The 18,931-nt window shown below is 56.8% G+C and overlaps 1 protein-coding gene across 1 annotated transcript in view; it reads right to left on the bottom strand.

Moving 5' to 3' along the window:
• The window catches only part of CFAP46 (cilia and flagella associated protein 46), a 96,671-nt gene extending 83,758 nt beyond the window's left edge, over nucleotides 1-12,913 (bottom strand). The window contains exons 1-9 of the mRNA XM_086681252.1: nucleotides 12,772-12,913; nucleotides 11,892-12,016; nucleotides 11,546-11,677; nucleotides 10,910-10,974; nucleotides 8,842-9,006; nucleotides 7,860-7,983; nucleotides 7,300-7,394; nucleotides 6,406-6,516; nucleotides 3,762-3,861 (exon numbers count right to left, since the gene is read on the bottom strand). Coding sequence (XP_086537378.1) covers nucleotides 3,762-3,861; nucleotides 6,406-6,516; nucleotides 7,300-7,394; nucleotides 7,860-7,983; nucleotides 8,842-9,006; nucleotides 10,910-10,974; nucleotides 11,546-11,677; nucleotides 11,892-12,016; nucleotides 12,772-12,820 — 966 coding nt within the window. The 5' untranslated portion in view covers nucleotides 12,821-12,913. The remainder of the gene's footprint in view (nucleotides 1-3,761; nucleotides 3,862-6,405; nucleotides 6,517-7,299; nucleotides 7,395-7,859; nucleotides 7,984-8,841; nucleotides 9,007-10,909; nucleotides 10,975-11,545; nucleotides 11,678-11,891; nucleotides 12,017-12,771) is intronic.
• Between the last annotated feature and the right edge of the window lie 6,018 nt (nucleotides 12,914-18,931).

The following is an 18,931-nucleotide window of genomic DNA, read 5'->3' on the forward strand; positions in this document are numbered from 1 at the left end:
GCTGACTTTTCTTAAAACAAGTGTTTCAAATTCTTTGGCAATTCATAGATCTCCATTTCTTTGGACGAGGCTACCGGATCACTGTTGTGTTGCTTTGGTGATGCCGCGTTTCCTTGATTTTTTGTGTTTCTTGCGGCCTTGTGTTGACGTCTGTGCATTTGACGAAGTAGTCATCTTTTCCAGACTTTGGTGGGGAAAAGACCTCCGCCTGTGGGTGGACAGGATGTGGCGGCTACAGTTCTAGGAAAGGCCCAGCGTCACGGTCTCCGTGCGCCTCCATCAGCCAAGGTTAGCATCGGCGAAGACTATAGGATTCCTCAACAGTCAAGGCTGCTGGTCTCTAGTTTCAAGGTCTCTTGGAGTCTTTGGTGGTGAAGGCTGCTGGGGACCCCCCGATCCCTTTTTCTCCCACAGGGTATGTCCACGGGGATCTCTTTTGGCACCCGGCCTGGGGTGCAAGCACCCTGGTAGCGGTGGTGGCACCGACGTCCGACGCACAGGCGCCCAGGCGGCAGCCTGCGTCGCGGGTGCTTGCAAAGCGACAGCAGCTCCGGGGGCCCGGGCACTGGCTAGCTGGCAGTGGTGATGCTGTGTGTGACACACGTGTGTGTTAAGCGGCCACGAAGCCAGGATCTAGGTCTAATGGCTTTAAATTCCACTCCAGGAAGTACTCTCAGCCCCGTGTAACCTCTGAAGATTGCTCCCTGGTCTCCTTTTGGGGGATTCTCTCTGCAGCTCGTGTAGTTTCCTCATACACGGGCGCTAATCAGAACGCGGCTGAAGACTGGACGGAGCCCCTGGAGCTCTCCACAGCTCCCTTCGTGCAGTTGGCTCCTCTCTGGTCCTCGGTTCCGTGAACCGGGGCCGCCTCGTCCTCCTGACCAGCAGCTCGTCCTCCATCCGGTAGACTGCCACCGGCTTCACCCACGTTCGCCTCCGCCCGCCGAGTCTACAGACTCTCCAGGCGGTAAACTGGACGATGCTAAGACCCACCCCATCTGTTCCCCACCTCTTGGTTTCGCTTCCCTTCATCATCTATTGTTCAGTGTCCTGAAATGTAGCGTTTCACATACTGTTTGGTTTTTTCGTTGTTTCAGGCTTGAGGGCCTTTTATTCCATCTTGGCCAGAAAAAGTTCGTTTCTTCCGCCATGTCCCTTTCGTATTCTTTCCCCCTTTTAAGAAAAGGTCCACTCGTTACTGAACGATCACCTACAACTACGCGTTTGTGTTTGCTTTACTTTTGTTTAACTCTCCTCTTAAGACGATAGTAAGACATCAGGCATTACAGTCAGTGCCGGAAACCTCGCTCTGCCTGTTTCCCCCATGACGCCTCTTCCCTCTCGGCTGCCGCTCCTCCACACTGACCCAGGGTGGATCTGGACCGGGCCTGACCCAGCCGTGTGACTTCCCAACCACGTTGCCCGTCACTGCAGGGAGACCCTACGAAGAAAGAGCTGGCAAACCATGGGAATCTGAACGTGCCCGCTTTAGAGAGATTGGAATGATCTTAACACCCATCCATCTGTTCAACAAAAATCCGCAGAGCACCTCTCCAGGGCCAGGCATTACGCTGAGAAGTGGGGTGACATATGACATAGGACAATGCGCTCTTTCTCAAGTGATATTAGAAATACCCGTGTTAGGGGCTCCTGGTGGCTCAGTCGGTTAAGTGCCCTACTCTTCAGCTCATGTCACGATCTCACAGTTCGTGAGTTCGAGCCCCGCGTCAGGCTCTGTGCTGACGGCCCGGAGCCCGGAGCCTGCTTCAGATTCTGTTTCTCTCTCTCTCAAAAATGAACAAACATTTAAAAAAAATGAAGGAATCCACTTTAAGTACACGCAGAATATTCACAAAATCCAGCACCAATAAGTACTGAGGGTGTTGGAAAGACCAGCGAGGAAAGGGGGCGCTGACCTCTGAGGTGCACTTCGCTGAGCCCGCCTCATTCGAGTGAAAAATTTACATAAACAAGAACGGGCACTGGACGTTTCCAGATGCCACAGGCCTGACAGCACCCGCTGACCCAGTCAGATGGCAGCACCAGGAGGGATAACACCCCCCCGGGAGGGATGTTCCTGTCGCTGGAGATCGCTTTCGGCAGGCGGCCCGAAGGGAGGCCACCTCCGAGCTTGGGCGGGCAGGGCCGGCTGGGCAGAGTCGGGGAGAGAGTCCCTGAGGGACCTCCCCCGGAGGCAGCAGGGTGGTGAGGGCCCCGCCGCCTACACGTGACCCACCTTTGCAGGAAGCCGCCGTCGGCAGCAAGGACCACCCCCCTCACCACAGGCAGAACACTGGACTCCGACAGCGGCCCCAGGAAAGCGGTCTCGTCCCTGCTGGCTCCGTACAGAGACAAAAAACTACACCCCGAGGGCGTCACTCAGCTGGTGAGTGACGCAAGCCGGTGGGATCCCGATGCTAAGTTTGGGCCACTGGGTGTGGACACAGAAGACAGCAACAGCCCGCAAAAGAACCCGGAAGTGCTTCCAAATAGGTACGTCCGCTCTCTTCATTCCCCGCTCTCTGGCCTTGGCGGTCTCCAGCCCCACCCCCACCCCCACCCCACTGCCCTATCCACGCTCTACCAGCTGGTCAAGGTCCAAGTGAAGTTTTTTTTTATTTTTTATTTTTTTTTTAATGTTTATTTATTTTTGGGACAGAGAGAGACAGAGCATGAACGGGGGAGGGGCAGAGAGAGAGGGAGACACAGAATCGGAAGCAGGCTCCAGGCTCCGAGCCGTCAGCCCGGAGCCCGACGCGGGGCTCGAACCCCCGGACCGCGAGATCGTGAGCCGGCTGAAGTCGGACGCTTAACCGACTGCGCCACCCAGGCGCCCCGGTCCAAGTGAAGTTTTATTTCCCTTTGTAGAACGATTTCCCGATCCACAGAACCACACACATGACTGGTTTCCCCTCTACCAAAGCGAGTGTCCCGTTCTGTGCACCGCGGAAGGGGCGGCACTCTAGAGCTTTGTCTGGAGGGAGACTCCCAAGGACCCGCTGGTATCTGGGACCCACCGGTAATCTGGGACTAAACACAGCAGGTGCTCAATGGAAAGCGCAGGGAGTGACCCCCCGCCCCCCGCCCAACCCGAGCGAATCCTCCCTCCAACCTCCTCACCCTCGCGGGCAGCGGCCCTCACGGCCTCTGCTGGTCACCGGGCACCGTGTTCAACACCATCCACGCCACCGCTAAATAGCCTCTGCTCTGCGCGAGAGCCCTTGCTAAAACACATAAACCTGAAGCTGGCTTAGAAACTTCTGGTGGGAATGTAAATTTTTCTTTGGAGGGCAATATTACAATATGTATTTTCAAATCGTAAGAGTGAAACTTCCAGAGTAATTTCCCGTCAGTGACCTTATGTTAGGGGGAAACCCCTAAGTGCAGATAACATCTTCAGGCACAAAATGTTCACGTAAGAACAAAAGATAACAGGATTCAAACGTCCAAGAACGCGGCCGAGGAGTAAGTTTCGGACCATGAATATCCCGAAATAACGGTGCAGCCGTTCGAGTGGACCGCGCAAACAGCCGGTGGCAACACGGGTCGGTGCCAGGGACGGTGGGAACAGCGTGTGATGCAAACATCGCATCAGCTCAGCGATGTGACGTGCGTGTGAGGGAAACTGGGAGGCGTTTACCAGGCGCCTGTTTCCAGACCCTCCCCGCGAGGCCCGCTCCAATTCCTTTCCCTGCTTTTTTGCCTTTTGTGTTCGGATCCCAGGGAGGAGGCGCTGCGTGCCACGGCCATCGGTCACTTACTTGGCTGTCGATTTTCTTCAAGTCGGAGATGCAGTCAGAGGAGATCTGCTCACATTTCAAGGTCAAGGAAAGACGAGCCAGTTCAAAAAGCAAAAGAATTCTGGAAACCAAGAAACAAGAGAGCAATGGATGGACAGAGGTGACAGGAACGTACCCCGTACTCACCTTGTAGCCCCCAGAGCTCCAAGGCCCCAGCAGGCCCGGCCCCCTGACGTGTTGCCCCTCGGTGCTCCCTGAGCTCTGGCCGCACGGACCCGCCCCCCCCCCCCCCCCCCCCCCGCCTCGATCCAAGCTCAGCAGGAGGCCCGGCTCTGCACCACCGGGTGCCCCAGAGACCCATTTCTAGAAACTTCCCCTGAGGCTGCTCATATGAGTAGTGAGACCCCCCAAGGGAGGGCCCAGCCCTAGCAGAGGACGCCGGAGGGGACGCCACACATCCATGTGCACACACGCGTCCGCCTTCAAAAGTGTGTGCCTGGGTTCACACAACCCGAGGTTCACACAACCCGAGGTGTCCTCACCGACCGCCTCGAGGGTCTGAAAACCCATGTCGAGAACTCCGTTGTAGAGTATTTCATGATGCAGAAACGTATTCACAATTTATATGGGAAAAGCAGGTGAAAGCCTATGTGATCATGTTGAAATTTGACATCGATTCATTTTCAAACTCTCTACAATTATTACATGTTAAATTTGAAATAAAAAAATGATGAAAATCATTTTAAAAATGCATACCCAGGCCACCCCCGGCCCATTAACTCTGTATATATTCAAGAGCAGTGGAGGAGCTCACACACGAAGTGACAGTGAACCCAAGACATCTTGTGGCCCCGGTCATCCCGTCTAGACACAAGCTGCCTCAGGATGCCCAGTGACCCCACACCCTGGTGCCCATGGCCTGTGTGATCCCTTCCCTTCGAGACTCGCTTCTAACCAACGGGAACCCACAATGTCGGGCAGAGGCCGCTTCCCTGGCCAGACCCCAAACAGCGCTGACTTCCTGTGCTAGTCCGGAATACGTAGCTGGCACTGATAATGCCCCTGCTCAGTCGGGTCTCAGAAGAGACCGCTACTGCCCTGCTGACACCTCGATGGCAGCTGTGCCTGGATCCCTGTCCCACGGGCACAGGGAGGTCATCAGTGTGCACTGTTGAAGCCCCCATGTCTGTGACAGTTTGTGACGTAGCAGCTGAAAATAGACCCCGCTTATGAGTTTCCTAGGGCTCCTGGGACCAATTGCCCCAAACGAGGTGGCCTAACAGCAACAAGTTAATCTCTAAAGTTCTAGAAGCCCGGAGACTGAGATGGAGGTCCCAGGACCACACCCCTTCTGACGGCTCCGGGGCAAGATCCTTCCTTGCTCTGCGGGCTTCTGGTGTTTGCTGGCCATCCGTGGTGTTCCTCAGCTTGCGACCACGGCTCTCCCGTGTCTGCCTCTATCGTCACCGGCCTTCCTCCCCAGGGGCATCCGTGCCCCAAACCTCCCTCTTCTCATAAGGACAAAAGTCAGTGCTTGGGGCCCATCCTCATCCAGTGTGATCTCATCTCGACTTGATTACATCCACAAAACCCTATTTCCAAATGAGATCATGTTCACCGGCAGCAAAGGTTAGGACTTGGACGATCTTTTGGGGGGGCTCAATGCCACCCATAACACCCTCAAGTCAACTAACAAATGATGGATGGAAAAAGTATATAAATAATCACTGCGGACAATGGCCAGGATGTTTCACGTGTTCGGAGTGCAGAGTTGATGAGAAAATCGGTGGGATTCATCAAGGGATCAATTCTCAACAGCGGGACTTCGAAGGGCCCAGACACGGCTGAGGGTCACACCTCAGTGACCCTGGGGGACGCGCGCACGGATCACAAAGCGATACGGTAACTGCAGCAGCCACACCAACGGGGTGTGGTTGTGCTCGCTCCGTCCTTTTATGTCAATGTGACAACGTGACAGTGGATTGGGAAGCAAACCCATCATCTCTGCGGGAATAAACTGCAAAGTACATTCTGGTTCATTCTGTCAGCCTCTGGCTCAGCTACCCACTCCTGGGAATCCGACCCGGGACTTATCCTAAACTCAAACAGCACTGAGAGGATTCTGGAAGGCACAGAACTGAGACACTGAAATGCGGGGTGTAAGATGCTGTAGTGACCTGAAAGGCACCTACACTTAGAAGTCAAATTTGGGGGCGCCTGGGTGGCTCAGTCGGTTAAGCGGCCGACTTCAGCTCAAGTCACAATCTCGCGGTCCGTGAGTTTGAGCCCCACGTCGGGCTCTGTGCTGACAGCTCAGAGCCTGGAGCCTGTTTCAGATTCTGTGTCTCCCTCTCTCTGACCCTCCCCCATTCATACTCTGTCTCTCTCTGTCTCAAAAATAAATAAACGTTAAAAAAATTTTTTTTAATAATAAAAAAAGAAGTCAAATTTGATTTAGAGTCCAATATGCAGTTACGTGTCCCGAATGCTCCCCAAACGGTACACACCTCAAGACCAAAAAAGACAGTGGGAGGAAATATATGAAACCCTCCACAATGGCCGAGGCCCATACGGTACTTAGGATGGCCTTTTCTGTCTTCTCACATTTCCTACACTTGCGAGTTTCACGCAGTGATTACGGACGTGTGGAACTGGAGCCACTTACTTTTCCTCTCTGATTGAAGGGAAGCGCTCGTGATTGTAATAACTTAAGTGTTTATAGGTCTTCTTCAGAATTGCGTTGACATCTTCAGGTAACTCATTTTTATCCAATTTCCTAGAATGTATTCAAACATTAAATAACGAAGATGTCATGTCAGATTTGTTCAAATTATCCTAAGAGAAACTCCCAAGTCTACGAGCCTGTGTTTCCCACTCAACAGTAGGCCTGAAAAATCGCTCCTCCTTCGTTCCTTCTCTCTCCAAGAGGACGTCTCACACTCCTTATCGTCCTCACTCCCAGAGCAAGCTTTCTTCCTGAACAGACCCTCTGCCGGGACCCGAGCCAGAAGGCGGCTCCCTCGTGGGCTGGCTTGGCCCTTCGTACCTCCCCTGCCGGGCACCCTGGGTCGGCAACCTGCCCGCTTCCGGACATCTGCCCTCTCCTCACACCCGCACTGCCCCTCACACGCGCTGATCTCCTCACACACTCACTGCCCCTCACACACACTCGTCTCCCACCGCCCTTTCTTCGCACGCAGTGGCTCTCCCCCTTCCTAAAGCCCTGTTGCAGGTGTGTGCCCGGGTACATTTCCGCTCTTCGTTTGCTCTGACCCACCCGTCAGGGTTTTACCCATTCCCTACTGTTGTTTTTCTCAATGTCAGGGTCAAATGTCACGCCACCCCCGGAAGGTCCTGTCAGACGGTCGCACCCAGCTGGAGACTGTCTCCTCCTAAACCACTTTCCTCGCCCGTGGCAGCCTCTCTGGCTGCTTCCGAGGAAAGGGAGGCAACGCAGAGTCCCGTCCTCCGGGCCCAGGCCTCGGCCACCCCGGCACGGCCGTAGCCCCTCAGGCGGCACAGAGACACTGGCCAGCCCCTCAAGCCCTAAACCACTTACGCTTTCAGCACGTTCATGTGGTAGGTGACAGACAGGCTTATGGAGGTTCTCTTTTCTTCCTTTAACTGAAGCTCATCCAGTAATTCATGGCGCACCTGTTGTCAAACGGAATTGAGCTATTAACTGATTTAAACAAAAGATTAGGTAGAGGTCCAGGTATCCGATGTTGTATTACATACATCCTCCTTTAAAACTACTTTTGGAATGAGCAAGTGTCTTCTCATTAACTGTGCTTCTGTTCGGTTTTCACAGCCAACCCGCGCTGTCTCCCCACAGAAGTGAGTGGTCGATGATGCTCCTCATACAGGTTGTTGGGGTTTACAGCGACTTTATCGCAACGCATTTTCTGCGACCCTTTTTAATTCAGTGATGCTGCGAGTGAAGTGTTCAAAGATCACGATGAAAGCAAAAGACTTTGTTTGGTTTTGCTGACGCACGTGCACTGTGTGTATGCTTTTGTGCCTCTCAGTGGGTGGACGGGGCTGTTTGTCTACACCGTTTTCTGAAAATGACACTTAAGAACATCACTTCTGCCTCCGTTTTTCAACATGCCAGCTTACCATAACAGAAAAGATGTGTCGGTATTTCTGGGGCACGTTAGCTTTTATAAAGGGCGCTGCGGTGGCACAAAACGTCGCGGCCTCCTCCTTTTTTCCAGCTTGTAGATAACACTCCAGCAGCTCCCTGGATGATGCAAAATGCTGGACGTGACCGAATGGTTTTTCGCTGCACGTGTCTAATAACCAGGTTAGTATGCATTTATCATTTTCACATCTCACAAGCTTCAGGAAGTCACACGGCTCGGCCCCCGGTGCGGCTCACCGGGGCCGAGAGAGCACTCCTGCTCCCGGCGTGGCAGGAGGGAAAAAGGGAATATTCGCCCCGAAACTCCCTAAGACGTTTAAAATAAGCTTTTTCAAAAAAACGTCATATTCGTATTGATTTTCTCTTAAAAGCTCCCCACGTAGCCATAAAGCAGGCGAAGAAAGCGTCTAGATTCCCGATTCCAACTTCAGGGAAGACCCTCTGGCTCGTCTCGTGGACGCCCACCCGGCCGCTGCCCGCACACGGCACTCCCCGAACACGGGGTGAGTCTGGCCGCCGCTCACTCCTCCCCGCACCAAGACCGCGTGCTGACATCTCACTGTGGCTCCTCAGGGCCGTCCCTGTGGTGATGCCTTGGCGTGTGCTTCCCTCAATAGGGCCGTTCGGGCTGAGTTTACGTTGCTAAAATGTCTACTGCATTAATAGTTACGGAACGAAGTTTTTAGAACCACGAACCGGGACTGTGACACAAGCTTTCATTTCCTACGTTTTGAGTCTGAACGCTCAGCTTGTGACACCCACATGATCAGCACGCTGCGATTTCATCCCGAGGTATCGTTAGACAAGCGCACAGAACATGCACTACATGAGTCCAAACCAATGCCCTACACCCTGCAGTGTAAGTCCCACCCGGTGAAGGTGGGAGGGGAAGCAGGTCAGAGGTTGCACGGGGCCGTCGGGTAGGGACCCGAGGCCGGGCGGGCCACCTCCACTCACAGCATCAGCTCTGCCTGCCACTCCTTGTCTTCCTCCTCGGTTTGGTTTAACACGTTTACGATCTGGGAGAGGCTGGAGATCAGATGGTGACGATATCCCGGCTTGAGAAACGGCCTCACCATTTGCCAGTAGAGGACAGATGCGTTATATACCAGGAAGTGATACCTGTGACCAGAGCAGAGGAAGTCTGAGGCCAGGCCACAAGGCTGTCCCCAGCCCCTTCGGGCGTCTCCAGTAGATGGCAGCAGCAGCATCTGAGCTGCCCCCGGCCCACACTGCCAGAGTGAGCAGAGCCCTCCCTGGGGTGGCCACGGGCGCCCTGCCCAGAAGGGGTTGGGGGCTCCAAGTTCAGCCCCGGCCGTGGTCACCCCGCCACATGACTCCTGAGCCCAGAGACCCTTTCACTCATTCAGTCAATCCAAAAGTGACCAGCTCCCTGTGAAAATGCACCAGTCAGCAAGGTCTCTTTTGGTTCCCAAGGGACAGACAAGAACGGGCAAGAGGAGGGGGAATCAAGGAAAGCCTCCTGGAGGAAGCAACATCCTGCTGAGACCTGACATGCGATGAGCAATCAGCCGGGACAGCAGTGCAGGTGCAGGGCCCGGCAGGCAGAAGGAGAGCAAATCTTTAGGGAGCAAAACTCCCAAACCTGCACATGATAGAGCCAAGTGGGGGAGGAAGAGGGGAGCAGGGACACCCCCGGAAGCTGGGCTTTCTCCTGAGGGCCGGAAGCAGGTGCCGACCAAGAGAATCACAGCGGCCGATCTGCCTTTCTCGCTCCGGCCTCTCCAAGGGGCCGGCTCTGCCTTGCAAGACTCCAGGCGCCCGGCGGTCCACACTGCTCCCCTGGTGGGCGAGCGCCGTGGATGCCTGCTCTTACCCCGGATGGAGGAAGGACCCAGGGCACGGCAACAAAACCAGGCTGTCTGCCCCTTCAAGGGGCTAACTCGGAGCCCCTCTCGTTCTCTGCCAAGCTGCGCCCTCGTCTATTTGTAAAGATGGTCCTGCCAGCCGCCAAGGCTGCTGGTGGCCCAACAGGCAGTCTGCAGGTGCCCCCAAGATCCCCTGGATGCAGGCTGCCTGCCAGTCCCGCGTCACGGTTCCAGGACATGGTCCCCTTGAAATACCCACTTCCCTTAGCACACGTCCCCAGTGAGGAGGGTCTGTGGGGCTGGGCCCGGTTCCCCAGCACCCACAGCAGGGGCTGCCAGAGGGGGCCATGAGCAGCACCTACTAGATCACCGGCTGCGTGAATCTGGGATTTATTTACACCCGAACCTCCTTTACATGTTGGATCCTACTTAAGTAGGTTGTAGGAACATCAGTTCGTATGCAAGCTTAACAGCTTCGAGAGTAGTTCTTGAAAACCGAAACGTTGGGGCGCCTGGGTGGCGCAGTCGGTTAAGCGTCCGACTTCAACCAGGTCACGATCTCGCGGTCCGTGAGTTCGAGCCCCGCGTCGGGCTCCGGGCTGATGGCTCAGAGCCTGGAGCCTGTTTCCGATTCTGTGTCTCCCTCTTTCTCTGCCCCTCCCCCGTTCATGCTCTGTCTCTCTCTGTCCCAAAATAAATAAAAAAAAAAAACAGGTTGAAAAAAAAAAAATTTAGAAAACCGAAACGTTGATTAAGTAGAAAACGGTGCTGGAGCGTTAGCCGAATCACCACAGATACGAGGCCTTGGCCCGGACCATCCACCGGGGGGGAAATAGGTAAGTGGGGGCAGCAGGGAGAGGGGACCCTGCGGCTGAACCCTCAGAGAGGCCCAGAAAGTAAGGGAGCCACGGAGACCAGGCCAAGGAGAGGTTCCCAGAGAGAAGGCAGACAAAAGTCACGTGCAGACCACAGAAACCACAGAACAGAGGAAACGATGAGGCTGGGGGGGGGGACGATGCGCCTGTGCGGCCCAGCTCCGCACATTAGAGACGAGCACACAGCCGTACGTGCGCCCCAAACACAGACCAGGACAAGGAAAACCCCTACAGTCTGAACAGGTGCCAGCGCTCGGTGACTCCTGGTTTGGTACCTTTTACACAATCCCCGTTAGAGACGGCCGAGTCCATCGGGCCTACCTGGGTTCTCCTTTCGCGAAGTTTATTGCTTTCATGTACTGAGTCACGCAATTTTCAAACTCCTCCTAAGACGACATAAAGAATATGCACAATTACACTGAATCTGCCACTAGAACATCGACCGTGGCTCGTGGTCCCTTTGGTGACCATCAAACCGCACTACAGGCTGGCCTGGCACCCCGAGTGTAGGCAGGCGGGGCTGGGGCGCATGCGCGCTCTCCGCAGGTTCCCCTCTGCCTGGCCCGAGGGCGGCTGTTCCGGGCATGACCCCCGCACAAATGTCCAACGGGAGCTCAGGGAAAGGGCGGGAGCAGGAAACTCGGCCAGTTTCCCGTCGCTGAACAGGACGCCACTCGCCTGCCTCTCCACGAAGAGTACTTTCGGATCTGTCTAGCCCCACGCATTTTGGAAGCGGGGGGAGACCTGACTATTTCGACACAAGATGTAAAACTTCGAGGAGGCTCAAGGCAGCCTGGCGGTTTGGGGGGGGGGGTGGGGAGCTGAGCGGGACAATTAGGTACTGATTTGCGAATGGCTAACGGGCACGTGGTGTGGCCTGTCTCACTGACGTGCTAAGGTTGTGCACAGGAAGATGGCATGCTCAGACGCACTAATAAAGGACATGGGGCCTCTCACCAGGTTTTCAGTGGACTTGGGGGCGCAGAGCTGGGCCCGGCACAGGTGCGCTCGGCCCAGGAACTGGGTGACCGGCCCCTTGGCCTTGAAGTACATCTGGATGCAGTCCTCGCTCACGTCCGGCTGCCCCATCTGCGAGACCACACGGCACCATGGAAGGCCCCAGAAAGCCGCCCCTGGCGGCCGGTCTCCCCTCCAGCAAACCCCTGAGGGAGTGGCTGGAGGACCGATCTGATGACAGGGAGCCAGCACCTTCCTGCCCCATTTCCTGCTTCTGGTAAACCCAGAACAGAGACCTCCAGAAGGCTCCCCCCGCCCCCCCACCAGGACCCCGGGGAGTAGGTACCTTCAGGGCCTGTTCCGCACACAGAACAAACAGGTCAGGGCTGAAGCTTTCTGAGGGGTCAAACTCGGATTTCCCCAGGTTGGCCGACTTGATCAGCTGGTAGGCCCTCTGCAGGGAGGCAGCATCTAGGCGGTCGACATGGAGGCGGGTTTGGGCTGGGGAAAGCACGCCTGGCACCACTGAGCAAGGCGGGGACGGTCGGGAGGGGGAGGAGGGGCCTGGGGTCTTCCCTGCACGGCCCCCTGCCCCCTCCAGCAGCCCGAGCCTCAGCAGCGGCCCTGACAACGCCTCCTTTTATTTTTTTTTTTTTTTTTTTTTTTTTTTATAAGTTCGTTAAGAACTTTTTTTTTTTAAATTTTTTTTTTTTTCAACGTTTATTTATTTTTGGGACAGAGAGAGACAGAGCATGAACGGGGGAGGGGCAGAGAGAGAGGGAGACAGAATCGGAAACAGGCTCCAGGCTCTGAGCCATCAGCCCAGAGCCCGACGCGGGGCTCAAACTCACGGACTGCGAGATCGTGACCTGGCTGAAGTCGGACGCTTAACCGACTGCGCCACCCAGGCGCCCCCAACGCCTCCTTTTAAAAGGGCGGCTCGGTTTACCGTCGCCCAGGTCAACCAAAGGCGAGAAGCGCGGGTTTCACTCGGTCACTGTGTCCCGGGGCAACTGGGGGGGGGGGGGGGGGGGCGGGGCTCGGCGGGTCCCAGGGCGTCTCTGGGTCATGGGTCTGGCACCTGCTGGAGCTCCCCAGGGTCGCGGGGGTCCCAGCGCTGGGGTGGGGAGGGTTCAGGGGTCGCGGGACCTGCCAAGGTGGGAATTCGGAACCGGGCGGGACCGGGCCCGCCCGGGGCAGAGCGGAGGGTCGGGGCCCCCGCCCACCTTGCTGGCTCTCGGCGTGGGCCAGCTCCTGCGTGATGACCAGGTCCATGGCGCTGCGACCCCCGGCTGGTTGGCTTCCTCCCTCTAGTGGCTGGCGGTTGCCTAGCAACCAAGGTGGACGCGGAACCGGTCCTACGGGTCGGCGACGGGGCCACACTACTCGGGAGGCGAATCGCCACCGGGCGGCCATCCCTCATCCCAGCCCCGGGGGACGAGGACTTGGGGGCGGGGCCGCGGCCCCGGGGGCGTGCCCGAGCTGGCCCGCGCCCCCCCACCTCTCAGAGACCCCCGCCCACCCCCCTGGACGGCGCTCCAGCCGAGCCTCCCCGCGTCCCCGCCCGGCAAGGATGCCCCTAGTCTGGCCCTGAGCCGCGGCGGACCGCGCTCACAGGACCCCGGAATGCATTCCCGCCTGCCGTAGCTCATTCCCGCATCCATCCATCCATCCATCCACCCACCCTACAGACGGCAGTTCGCCCCTGCCTGGGTCGGGGCTGGGGCGCGGGGGAGCCGGCTTGCGGGGAGAGATCATCAGGCTAACCGTGAATGCCGTGCCTAGGGGTCGGCTCCCGAGGGGGTCGCGCGAGCACGGGAAGGGTGAGCAGAGATCTGCAAGGGAGAGGAGGCTCGCCACCGGGGGACGACGAGAACAGCACCTGTGCAGGCCCGGAGCGGGGAGGGGCGCTGGGGAGGGCGACTGGGCTGGGCTGGGCTGGGCTGGGCTGGGCTGAGGGGGTGGAGGGGGGTGGAGCGGGGGCGCAGGGGCGCCAGGCGGGAGCGGGTCCCTCTCCTCCCGGGGCGCTGGGCGCCCGGTCTCCGCGTTTTCTGAGGTCAGGCGGAGACTGTCTTTGGGGAGGGTGAAGGCTCGCCCACATGCCGCGGGCAGGAGAGGAGAGTGGGTCCGGGTGACGAGGGTGGGGCCAAAGAGGCCAGGAGGCCGAAGCCCTGGGGCTACGGGGGTGGCCTGGGCGTGCACCGGCGCCCGCCGGGAGCTCCAGGAGCGGACTGGGCGCGTGGCAGCTCCGGAGCAGGTCGTGGGAGTTCCGTCTGGGCACGCGGGATGCCGAGGTACTCGAGCTCACGTTCGCGGGAAGGCTCCCGGCTGAGCGGACGGCTCTGAGCCGAGGTGCGGCCTGCGCACCGCCGCACTGCTGTGTGCGGGGCTGGGCTGCAGACCAGCCTTGCAGCAGCAGGGAGCGCTGCAGGGGAGACGCTGGCGGACCGAGAGGTGGAAGGGAGGACTGCAGAGCCGGGTCTGGGAGCCAAGGTCGGGGTCGGGGGAGGGGGTCTGCTCGGTCAGATATGGCCACGAGGTCAGTAAGAGGAGCACTGAGAAAGAGCGTTTGGGATTAGCAAGGTGAAGGCTGTGGGTGATCCAAGCCACTAGCGCGGCCAGATGGCCTCGAAGGAGAGCAGTGTTGGAGGGCTCACACCACTTCATTTCAGACCTTCCTGGAAGGCTGCAGCATTTAAGACAGTGTGGGCCAGTGGAGCAGAACAGAGTTCAGAACCAGATCCCATGTCCATAGTCCACCGATGGCACCAGATGTGCTGATTCAATGGGGCAAAGGAGCCTTTTCCGCAGCGATGCCAGAGCCCCCGGGAGGTGGGTGGGCATGGGGACACGCAGCCCCTGCACCATGCCGGGCCGGAACTTTCATTTGAGCGGGCTCATAGGCTTACAGGGAATGGAAATGTTTGAAAGAGGGAAGCAAAATATCTCACCATCTTGGAGCAGGCAGAAGTTTCCTACCTAGGGCACGAAAAGGGAAACCATAAAGGAAGAAAATAAATCTGTCATCAAAAGGAAAACCTGTGCTCCTTGAAAGACTGTTAAGGAAATGAATAGGCAAACTGCAGATCGGAAGAGAAAATTCACAATAAGTACACCTGACACAGGAGCTGTGCCAAGGTTATCTTTTTAAAAGCCCATAAATCAATAACAAAAGGCAAAAGCACAAAAAACCTGGGCGGAAGACAGCAAATAGACGCAGGACGGTAGGGTTAGGGTTAGGGTTAGGGGTTAGGGTTAGGGTTAGGGGTTAGGGTTAGGGGTTAGGGTTAGGGGTTAGGGTTAGGGGTAGGGTTAGGGTTAGGGTTAGGGTTATCTTGTAAGCACACGAAAGGGGCTCGGCGTCCTGAGTAATGAGGGAACTGTTGCACATTCCAAAGTGAGAAACCGTTATAGGCCCAGGAGAATTGCTGAAGCCTGACCATGATGAACATCGGTGAGATACAGCGAGTATCTCTGCGGGTCTGTTTCCACCCGGTTCTAGAACAGGCAGGAGGAACCAAAGACCGTGGGGATCAGGATGGGGCTAAGCGCTCAGGGGTCTCAGGCAAGTCCACGCCTTTTCTGGGGTGTCGGGCGCCCGGCTGTATTCCCCTCAGACCTCCCCTGGGGCGCCTGGGGGGGGCTCCGTCGTTTAATCCTCTGACTCCTGATTTCAGCTCCCGTCATGACCTCACGGTTTTCGAGATGGAGCCCTGTGTCAGGCTCTGCGATGACACTGTGGAGTCTGCTTGGGATTCTCTCTCTCCCTCTCCCTCTGCCCCCCCCCCCTTTTCTCTCTCTCAAAATTAGTAAATAAAATAAAACAACACCAAACTCCCTGGAGTCACCGTTCACCGTGGGGCATCTTATGTTACTTCAGTTGTACCTCAAGGACGAACCAAGCCAAAGGAATGCCAAGCCCCGGGCTCCAGGAAGGCTGGCCTGAGAGGGATCGGGGCCCCAGGCCAGGCGGGCGGGACCAGGGCGGGGGGGGCAGCAGCGGGCGCTTGGCCCGCGAGGCTGCAGGAGCTTCCGCCAGCCTCTGGCGCCTGAGAACATGTGGCGGGGCTGCTGGTCTGCCGCGGTGGGAGCACTGCCGGTCGGGGCTGGGCACGGAGGAGGGCAGACCAGAGGCCCCAGGATGTTAGGCCCCCTCGAGGCCAAGGCCCCCTCGAGGTTAGGGCCCCTGCCCCATGAGCTCCACCCACCTGCTTCCCCCCAGGATGAGAGATCCCGATGGGGTCCTTCTGGGAGGGGAGGTCGGTGCAGCCCCGCAGGTTCCTGCGGGCGGTCGTGGGGGCACCTGGGACCCGGGGCCAGTGGGGGGGGTGGGGAGCGGAGCTTCCACGTGCGGCCGCGGCCTGTGCAGCAGGACCAGGCTGTGACCCGGCCATGTTGGCGGGGGGGCGGGGGTAGGCACTGGCCTGAGGGTGTGGGGCTGCCACTGGGTGAGCCCAGGAGGACAGACAGAAGAGGAAAACGTCCAGCAATGTTAAAGCGTTAGCTGAGCAGCGCGAACAGCCCGCCTCCCAGACTGTGGGACGTCCATGCTGCTCCGAGTACTGTTCATCTTTCTTTACGCTCTCTCCTCTCATTCTTCTGCCTCAGGAACAGACTCTTATTTTTGGCAGGCACAAGCCTACCTCACTTCCCCCCTCCCTTGTTGCCAGTGTGGCCAAGTGACCAGGTTCTGGTCACTTTAAAGCAGTTTTAGGGGAGTATTCTCAAGGGGAGAGCAACCCTTCATGGGTCCTTCCTTTTGCCTGCTGGTGGAAATGTGGCTGTGAGGACTGGAGCTTGAGCAGCCATTTTGTGTCATGAGGAAGTAACCTCCATGCTGTGGATGGAGAAGCCCAGCTCTCCCGTCTGTGGGGAAGCTACTCAGTCCTGCGAGGCCTTATGGGAAAAAGAAATAGACATTTCTCTTGTTAAATCTGCTGCTGCTTCCTTTTTCCTGGGACATTCCCAAGCGATGTCCTCAGCAGGGCTTCAACCTGGCCTTTTGAAGATTAGGATGCAGTGCAGACCGCAGGGCAGATTTCTGGCAAGTGTTGTGTCTGTGTTCTTAGATAAAGTTTGAAATTCAAAGCCTGATGAAGCATCTGTACTTGCATGTATATGTACACACACGGGGTAACATGAGGCCCGTGGGGGGGGGGGGTATGATAATTCTGCCTGGGTGTGATTCTGAAACCCAAGCGCCCTATTTTCGTCAGGGTCTGCAATCACGCACCGTCTCGGAGGTGGAAGGCTCAAGTCCCCGTTAGTCAGCTACGAGCTCCCACAGGGACTTCTCAAACGTGTCTTTGTTTATTCCGAGAGACACTTGGCACTGTGTGCACGGCGATTATAAAATATTCATCCCCCAAGGAAGCATCTCCCAACATCATCTAGTAAGAGGTTTTCCAAGTCCTAGAGCATTAAACATTAAAACTCATCTTCCTAGTTATACAGGGGCCTTAAGCGTGAGGCGGGGACACAAGGTTCTTGTTTTGCTGGCTGGTGTTCCATTTAGTAAAGACAATTCGGGCCGGGCCCCACCTGCTCTTTCCCGTTTGGCGTGAGAACACGTGTGTTTCCTTCTGAAAGTCCACTCCCGCCGGGCCGGTGCTCCTCCCTGTCCGTGCTCCGACCCCAGACGCCTCGAGGGAAGGCCGCTCGACGCCACCAAGCGGTCCGGCCTCGCCCATGTAGGGACACGCTGCGCTCCGGGCGCTCTTGCCCTCGCTGTTCCTCGCGCCTCCCTGGCCGGTCTCCGGGCGGCACCCGAGCCCACCTGCAGCAGGAGGTCCCTAACGTGCGCCCTGCGTGTCCCTCACAGCAGCATTTCGGCCACTGGGACCGCGTCCTGCGTCTGGGCCCCAGGCCCGCTGTCTCCGTCCACACGGGCTGCACCCAGTATCTCCACCGCGGGCGCCTGGGACAATAGGACTGTCTGTCTCCGCGCAGCCCGGGGCAGACGTCGGAGATGGCGGCCAGGCCGGGCTGGCTCCTCCTGGGGCCGCGGGAGGGGTCCGGTCCTGCTGACAAGTTGCTGAGAATCTGTGCCTCCAAACTGGTATGGAAAGGGGCCGTGCCATCTTTTCAAACAGTTCAGAAGCTCGTCCTTGAGTCCTCTACGCTCTTGGACTGCTTTCGTAACACTGTACTCATTTGTTCCCTAAAGTAGCCGGCACTGGTGACGCTGGATGTGTTCTTTCGTGTGTTTTGAGCAGGTGAGTTTGTGGGTGTGTGCATGCAGGTGTGTACATGTGGGGGGTGCACATGCGTGTGAGTGTAGATGTGCGTGGCTGCGTGTGGGTGTGTGCGCATGCATGTGGCTTGCATGGATGTGTGTACATGTGGTTATGTGTGCGTGCATGGGTGTGCATGTGTGTGCGCGCATGGGTGTGTATGTGGGTGTGGGTGTGTATATGTGTGTGCATGGCTGTGTATGTGTGGGGGGAGGTGTATATATGTGTGCATGTGGGTGTGTGTATGTGGGCGCATGGGTGTGTATGTGGGGGGTGTATATGTGTTGCACATGGGAGTGTATGTGTGTGCGTGGGTGTGTGTGTGCAGGGGGTGTATATGTGTGTTGCATGGGTGTGTATATGTATGCGCATGGGTGTGTATATGTGTGCACATGGGTGCGTATGTGGGGGGGGTGTGTATATGTGTGTGTGTGGGTGCGTATGTGGGGGGAGGTGTATATATGTGTGCATGTGGGTCTGTGTATGTGGGCACGTGGGTGTGTATGTGGGGGCGTGTATATGTATAACACACGGGTGTGTATGTGTGTGCGTGTGTGTGTGTGTGCAGGGGGTGTATATGTGTGTTGCATGGGTGTGTATATGTATGCGCGTGGGTGTGTATATGTGTGCGCATGGGTGCGTATGTGGGGGGTGTATATGTGTGTGGATGTGGATGTGGATGTGTGTGTGTGTGTGTGTGTGGGAGGGTGTATATGTGGGTGTGTATGTGGGGGGTGTATATGTGTGTGTATGTGGGTGTGTATATGTGTGCACGTGGGTGTGTATGTGTGTGTGTGGGTGTGTATGTGGGGGTGTATATGTGTGCGCATGTGGGTGTATATGTGTGTGTGTGGGTGTGGGGGGGTGTATATGTGGGTGTGTATGTGGGGGGGCGTATGTGTATGGCTGTGTATATGTGTGAGCGTAGGTGCGCGTGCTCTCGCCCAAGTGTGAGTGAGGGAGAGTCACAAACTTGACGACTGTTTCCCTGTGATAGTTGGCTTCTCCCAAGTCCACCTGTATTTTTCTGGAAAAGCATCTATGTCACCCAAACTTTAGAACGCACAGACCTGAACAAAATAGTCTTTATGGTTGTTTTTCATTTCCTTGTGTCTAGGGTTATGTCCTTATTATCATTTCTTTATTTTGTGTC

The sequence above is a fragment of the Puma concolor genome, chromosome D2 (genome assembly GCF_028749965.1).
Source record: "Puma concolor isolate L17-30 chromosome D2, mPumCon1.1.hap2, whole genome shotgun sequence".
Taxonomy (NCBI): Eukaryota; Metazoa; Chordata; class Mammalia; order Carnivora; family Felidae; genus Puma; species Puma concolor.